This window comes from Alligator sinensis, unplaced genomic scaffold, assembly GCF_000455745.1.
Source record: "Alligator sinensis unplaced genomic scaffold, ASM45574v1 scaffold610_1, whole genome shotgun sequence".
NCBI classification, from domain to species: domain Eukaryota; kingdom Metazoa; phylum Chordata; order Crocodylia; family Alligatoridae; genus Alligator; species Alligator sinensis.
In genome coordinates, this window is record NW_005842348.1 from 1,071,540 (window position 1) to 1,079,284 (window position 7,745).

General features: G+C 53.6%; 1 protein-coding gene across 1 annotated transcript; it reads right to left on the minus strand.

The window, feature by feature from the left end:
* Nucleotides 1-6: 6 nt before the first annotated feature.
* On the minus strand, nucleotides 7-6,822 carry LOC102370167 (zinc finger protein 2 homolog). The gene is made up of 3 exons (XM_014522409.2): nucleotides 6,699-6,822; nucleotides 3,239-3,346; nucleotides 7-2,166 (listed from the first exon to the last, which is right to left on the minus strand). Exons 2-3 carry the CDS (start codon nucleotides 3,321-3,323, stop codon nucleotides 632-634), a joined length of 1,620 nt encoding a protein of 539 aa, XP_014377895.2. The 5' UTR covers nucleotides 3,324-3,346; nucleotides 6,699-6,822; the 3' UTR covers nucleotides 7-631.
* Between the last annotated feature and the right edge of the window lie 923 nt (nucleotides 6,823-7,745).

Consider the following 7,745-nt stretch of genomic DNA (forward strand, 5'->3'; position numbering starts at 1 on the left):
TCCCTACAGATGGTCTTCCCCAGCTCGTTCCTCTCCCCCTCCTCACAGAGGCATACTGGGAGCCAAATCCTACAGTTGCGTGCAAGTCAGACTTTAGTGCACACCACCTGAGCAGGTTTCCTCATTCTACGCTGTACAGCTGGGGCAGTGCCCCATGGCAGCACTCAGGGGTGAAGCAGTAGCTATTCCCAGCCCAAATGGCACATGGCTGATACTGAAGGTGCCTCCATGGGGCCAGCTCTGTAGAAGCCTAACTGCAGAAGAGCCCTCCTCACGCAGGCATTTACCAACCTCACACGGTCAAAGCCTGAGGTCCTTTCTGCACCTGCAGAGCTTCAGAGACTACAACACTGAGGACAGAAGAGGCCAGCAGGTGGTCAGAGGTTTGATGGCACCTGGGCAGCCTCGTACAGCCGGGGGCTGTCTGTTTGAGGCACTTTCATCCATCCCATGCTTCTGGGATACGGCTACTGGGCTGCAGAGACCCATGTGGACATCTTGTCCCTCTGATGGACATTTTGTTCCTGTCTGGCAGACATTTTGTCCCCCTTAGCAGACATATAGTCCCCCAAGACCTGCTGGCCTAAGTTGGGGCAGGATGCCATGGTGCAGAAGAGCCTGGCAGCCAAGGTCAAGGGCAGGATGCCACAGCACAGAGCGACCAGTCCTTGCAGGACTCCTGCATGGCATGGGTGTGCTGGTGTGGGCTCACACCAATGCTCTGGCCCAAGACCTTGCCACACTGGGTGCCCTGGTGAGGGGCCTCACCCCGGTGCCCACAGGGTTGCTGCAGGCACATGGTCCCATCCCCCGGGCCCCGCTTGCCGGTTGGGGCACAGGTGTGTGGATGCTGCCCTGCATGGGTCCGGCGGTGCTTGCTGAGGGTGGAACTGTCACCAAAGCGCTTGCCGCACTGGGCACATGGGTAGGGCCGCTCCCCGGTGTGAGTGCGCTGGTGCTGCAGCAGGTTGGAGCTGAGCCCGAAGCGCTTGCCACACTGTGAGCACTGGTAGGGGCGCTCACCCAGGTGAGTGCGCTGGTGCTGCACCAGGTTGGAGCTGAGGCTGAAGTGGCGCCCACACTGGGTGCACTGGTAGGGGCGCTCGCCAGTGTGGGTGCGCTGGTGCTGCAGCAGGTTGGAGCTCTGAGTGAAGCGCTTGCCACACTGGGAACACGGGTAGGGGCGCTCACCAGCATGTGTGCGCTGGTGCTGCAGCAGGTTGGAGCTGAGGCTGAAAGCTTTACCGCACTGGGCACATGGGTAGGGGCGCTCACCCGTGTGGGTGCGCTGGTGCTTGAAGAGGGTGGAGCTGAGGCTGAAGGCCTTGCCACACTGGGCACATACATAGGGGCGCTCGCCGGTGTGTGTGCGCTGGTGCTTGATGAGTGTGGAGCTCTCACCAAAGCCCTTCCCACAGGCCGGGCACTTGTAGGGCCGCTCACCAGTGTGGGTGCGCTGGTGCTTGATGAGCGTGGAGCTGTCGCCGAAGCCCTTGCCACAAGCTGGGCACTTGTAGGGCTTCTCGCCTGTGTGTGTGCGCTGGTGCCGGATGAGGTCAGAGCTCTGGCCGAAGCCCTTGCCACAGGCTGGGCACTTGTAGGGCTTCTCACCTAGGTGGGCGCGCCTGTGCTGAACCAGCTCAGTGCTCTGCCTGAAGTGGCGCCCACAGCTGCCACACTGGTGGGGCCTGTCGCGGCCATGCACTCGCTGGTGCTGCAGCAGGTAGGAGCTGAGGATAAAGGCCTTACCACACTGCATGCACTTGTAGGGCTTCTCCCCTGTGTGAGTGCGGTGGTGCTTAAGTAGCGTGGAGCTGTCGCCGAAGCCCTTGCCACAGGCTGGGCACTGGTAGGGGCGCTCGCCTGTGTGGGTGCGCTGGTGCCGGATGAGATCAGAGCTCTGGCTGAAGCCCTTCCCACAGGCCATACACTTGTAGGGCTTCTCCCCAGCCAGGGCTTTTGCGGGTGAAGTCACATCATGGAGCTCCCCTGCGCCTTCCCCATGGTCAGGTTGGCCTGAAGGGTCCTGACAGGCCTGTGGTACCTGGCACTTGCTCTCCAGGCTCCAGGAAGTGGCCTGGCTAGATCCTCTCAGCAGCATCTCATGCAGTTCTGTTTTCGCAGAGTCAGGAGCATCCACCTTGCTGTTGCTTGGGATCCCCTCATCTGCAGGAGCAAAGAGGAAATCTGGCTGTGACTCACCCTGTTGGCTACAGGGACCACCAGAAGGGACCTGCACATGGCTGAGCCATTAATGCCATGACCCTGCCTGTACACAGGACCAACCCCTTCTACCTTGAGATGTGATCTAAGTCCCCCATTCAGGCAAGTCCCCAGCCTGTGAAAATGCTCTTACCTCAGGCTAAGCCAGATTGAGGTTGTTTTTTTTGCACAAACAAACCAAAATAGTTGGAAGTAGGAGGTATCCAGAATAAGCCACTCAAACTGAAACTGGAGCATCTACATGCAGGAACTTGTACCAGTTTCACTCAGGGGATTTAACCGTAAGTTCACAGAACAACTTTCTCATGCAGACCAGGCCTACGGCTGAAAATCATCAGCATCCTCAGAGATAAACTAGGCAATTCTCCTCTGTGTGCTACTGAACACCTTAGAAAGGATGAGATGGAAGAAGAGCCTCCCAGAACCCAATCTGAACTTTCAGTTTCCTTCTGGAACCAGCCAAATGGGTCACCTGCTCCTGTGTTTACTCCATCCTTAAGACAGCTGCCTCCTCTGCATTGTCCTGTGCCACATAGGGTGGGCACTTCACCTATGGCTGGCTGCTCGTGCGCTCTCCCTGCTAAAAGAACCCACCTGCTTTCCATCCAGGTGAGACAAGACCCCAGTACCCTGAGGAATATGCACCAAAGGCCTTCCCCTCACTCTGTGGGTACCTTTCTCTGGAATGCACCAGCCCTTCTACCATAAATTGTTCTTCATTTGGTTTCCAGCTGGCATGAGGTGCTACCTTTAAAGCCCAGCTGAGAGTTACATACTAAACAACAGTATGACTGTCGAGGTAGACACACAAACGTTAGCAAATACCAGAATTCAGATTACATTGCACCCTGAAATCAGCCTCCTTGGGCACAATTCCATTACCCTTTCTGTGCCTAAATGGCAGTCTTCCAGCACATAATTGGTTTGTTTGGCACAACACACAGCTTGCAATTCTGTTGCCCTGCAGCATGGACATGTTAGTGTGGACCTGAGTCAATACAACTTTCTTCCTTACCTGCGACTCTTGGAATCTCTGTCATCTCTGAGTCCAGAGGATCCAGGACACGCGGTTTTTCCCCTTGCTCCAAGCAGGAGATCATAGCAGCACTGGGAATGGGAAATCCTGCCCAAGGAAAAGAAATGGGGGAGTATGTTGCAAACTCCAAACCTTTCTCAGCTGGAGGACTCATTCAATCTGGGTGGAAGGAAAATGCCTGAAGATGTCCAGGGGAGAAAGGCAACTGATGGCAGATGTGCTGAGTCCTCACATCCAGGGACCAGGTTCTGGCACAACACAAGGATTAAGCCAACTGCCCATTTCTGAACTTACACAGAGCCTGGAGTCCAGCACCTACCATGAAGAGAGCTTGAGCTCCAGAGAGAAACAGCCCACACAGAGGGAGTGAATGGGGGCTTGGGCACACTGCCATTCTGGCCTTCCATATAAGGTGCACCAGGGATTGCTATTACTGTGACTTAAGACAGCCTCACCAGTTTACCACCCTAGATCAAAGCCCAGAGAAGAAGCATGAGCTACAGTCAATGCAGGCACATCAGCCAGAGCAGTGTCTACATGCAAGCAAACCCTTACCAACTGAGAGCACAGTCTGGTCATTCTCTTGCATGCTGGTGAGTGGCCCCTGCCCTTTGGCCACACAGGGCCTCTGGGAGATTCAGACACCTCAGCCAAAGTAACCGGCACCTGAAACCACAGAACTTCACTCAGCCATGCTCCAGGGCTCCATGCACTTGGTCCACCCAAGCACCCCCGATGCCCACCATTGCCCCGGGGCCCATTCCATCCAGATGCCCCCAGGCCTGGAATGGGGAAAAAAAAGAGAAGAATCTGCAGCATAGAAATATACTTGAACTGGAGGGCTGGGGTGAGACCAAGCCCCGCAAGCATCACTGAAAGGCATGAAGACAGTACCTGAGCTCTCCAGCCCCTTGGATTAATTCAAACCACTTTCTTTATCACCCGCTGGTATTAACTGGAAAACTATTTTACAGGGCCTTCTCCTGAGAGTGGCATTAGAAGGATGGCATTGGTCTACAGGCTGCCCCAGGGAGCACCAGTCAGCCAGTTATGGGTGGGTTGAGGGTCACAGCCTGGGCCCCTTTAACAGAGGAATAAGATTTCTCTAGGAATTATATTTCTCTAGATTTCTCAAGGACAGGTGAGCACAGCCCCTCCATGCTTGGCTACGTGATGCCATGGAAACCCAAGAAGAGTCAAGGCAGCATGGGAAGGATGAGGATCCAGCACAGGGTCAGAGAGGTTGAGGGAAGAGCTGCGCAAGAGTGGCAAGGGAACTGGGGTAGGAGTGGCTGCTGGGACCAAAGCACAGCTTGGCCAGCTAGGAAACCATCTAGGAAATACAGTTGCTGGGGCCCGAGTGAGGTGGTAGCCACCAAAGGAACAGCAGCACTGTCAGTACCACTGTGTGGGGAGCTGTTGGGGGGGGTCAAGAGCCTGACTGAAAACCCTCATGCTTGCATTCAGCATGTGCAGTCCTGTAGGATGCTGGTATAGTTTGGCTGGGCAGCCCAGTCATTTCTCTAGAGGGGACATTGCCATTACCAGATATGCTACTGAGAAGCATATTTGGGGCACAGATTGAGAGTCCACATCACTCAGAAGCACAGCTGTCTCTGGGGTGGAACACAGCAACTTGTAATGGTTTCCAATACTGCCCTGTGATAGCTTAGGTCAGAGAATCAAAATGATCCCGTCCAGCTGAAAGTGCTGGAAGCATTTAGGAAGACAAAATGCAACTACCTGAGTTGGAAAATGGGAACAGTGAGCACCAGCTTGGCTCTTGCAAAAAGTGACATGTTTGTTCAGGACTTTGGTTTTACTTCTTACCTGAAAGAGGGCTCCTCCACCAGCCCAAGGTTCCCTTCACACAGACCAAGGGTACTGGTTCACTGTTGACTCAGAAGGAAGTGACCATCAAATGTCACCGGTACAACTTTATTCAGCTCCCCGTTTTTCCTACGGGGTTCCCCATCTAAAAGAGCCCAGTCCAGGCCCCTACAGCTGCAATGGCTCATATTACCCTCGCATAGGTGCATACTGTACACAGAAGTTTTGTTTAGCTAAAACTCAACTTACAGTATTTAACAAGGTTCACAACCCATGAAGCTAGGACACCAGCCTAGAAAATGACATTGGCTTTTTTTCTGAAGTCATGTTCAGCAACACTACAGTGGCAAAAAACATGGTATCTTCCTTGTCTCAACAAACAGCTTGGAACTGAAGTTTTCTACTTGGATTCATGCACCAGCAGAGAGAACATGGGAAGGGACCCATTGGTAAAGAGACCCTTTCCCCCAGGAGATGCCACTGCAAGCAGAACAGTCCCAGGCTCCCTGGGGAGAGATGTTCTCTGAGCTCTCTGTCTCTCCACAAGGAATATAAGAAACAGGATTTTTAAAAGGCAATGGCCCAATGGTTACTGTCACAGTCAGTGAAAACTTCACTGCATTGGAAGAAGAATGGGACCAATTCCAAGCTGGTGAAAATCCCATTCTTGGACAAGGTGCTAACTGCCACAAAATACCATTCTGTGAGCTATGGGCATGGGTGGCTCATTATTAGCTATAGGACAGCTGGGGAAACTGAGGCAGAGAGAGGAAAAGTGACCAGCTCAGTATTATCTCCACAGCCAAAACACAGCCTAGAGCACATCACACCCAACACTTCCCTGACCAGCATCTATTGGGCCATGCCACTCCTCTGAGCCCTAAAGCCCATGGAAGAGAGTTGAATTTGACATGAGATTCCCTTCTGCTCTTCCAGTAACGTTGTCAGGATGACCCCTCTGCCCTTTTCTCAGCTCCAGGATTGGTCACTTGCACATTTCTCTGTGTTGTGATGGTCACAACTGCACACCACTTGGCAATGTCTTAGTTGCAAGGTCTAACAGAACAACCGAGTCCAGGATCAGCTGCTGAGCCAGGCTTAGGTTTGCTGGTGCTTGTGGCAAGCTCTATGTAATCCTGTTTTGAAGGAGGGAGCTCTTGCACAGTACCCAGCACAGCCAGGAAGCTCTCAGCAGCCCCTGTTGCAAGGACCAGTGGAATTTGAAATCAATGGCCCCCAGGCAGTCACTGACATAGCAGCCTCTGCCACCTATGCTTCACCTTCCCCGTGGAGGTAAAACAAACAGCAGAGTCCTCTCCATGGTGAGATGTCCTCAGAGAGGGCTTCATGGATTGCTGCAAGGCCCCCGGAGCATCTCGCCACCATGCCTCTTCTGCACTCAGGCAGAGCTGCAGGCAGGCACTTGGTCTGTGAAGCCCTTGCTCTCCTCACTGTCAGAGAAGCTGGTAGCATCTCCCTCCCAGCCCCGAGGTTCTCCCTGCTGCCATTCCTCAGGCTGGAGCTTGTTGGTTTGTTTTGCTGCTTTCCACAGAGTCAGTGGTCCCACTTCCCCCACCCCACGTACCGCTTCTCCTGCCGTGACACTCACCTGAGGCAAGATCTAGAGGAGTTTCCACTGCAGGGGGGCAGAACAACTGCAGGGCAGAGAGCCCCAGACCCGTGCGGGGCACGTGTGACTGCAGCGTCTCATTGCATCCCAGTGGGCATGAGAACCTGGCCACTCTCCTCTTTTGTGTAAATTTTCCTTGCAAGTGGCTCTGGGAAACGTAGTTTTCTTTTGCAAAGCACTCTAGGAAGTGGAGTTTTCCTTTGCAATGGGAAGTGGGAAACGTAGTTGACAGCAGAGAGAACTGGGAAGGACTGCTAATACACCTGCATCTTCCTCTCCCAGGTCTGCAGCCTAACTAGCACCCTTGTCTTGGCCCTGTCTCCACACCTTGGCTGGGGTGGCAGGAACCTGGAGGCTGTCTGGTTCTGAAAGGTTTCAGTTTAGCCACTTTCCACACAGCAATAGGGCAAAACCCAGCATAGGCCCCTTCTCTGCATGGATGCTGTTTTGGGTGTGTAGTGCCTCTGAATGTGTAGTGGAGACTGGAACTGGATTTTTAGTCTCAGTAGGCAAAACTAATTTGGTGATGGTGCCATTTAACTATCTTAGGCAGATCTCCCAGGGAAATCAGGACACAGAGAGGTGGAAGAGTCTGCCCAAATAGGAGATGCAGGACTAGAAACCAGGCAGCCAATTTGGAAGTGGCTTGCTTGGCATAACCCCATATTTAAAAGGGGCAATTAGCCCTCTTCCTGACAGAGAGGGGGAAAGACTGAAAGCAGCACCAAGTAGCAACCCCCAGCTCTTGAAGGAACTGGATGTGAGCCCTGTAGACCAACCTGCAGGTGCTAGCAGCACACAAGGAGTCTCAGGGAGGTGAAGGATCTGTACAGTCGCCCAGCACTGCCCCAGCTAGAACCAGGTTTGCAGCTCCAACTCTGGTTCTGGCCGCAGCAAACTGCTTGTGACTGACCGTGGCAAGTCCTGCTGCACAAGTAGCACAGTGTCCAGAGAGCTGAAGCACTTCCCTCAGTCACAGTGTTACACCAGTGGCTGCCACTTTACTGTGTATGTGGGGGGACAGCA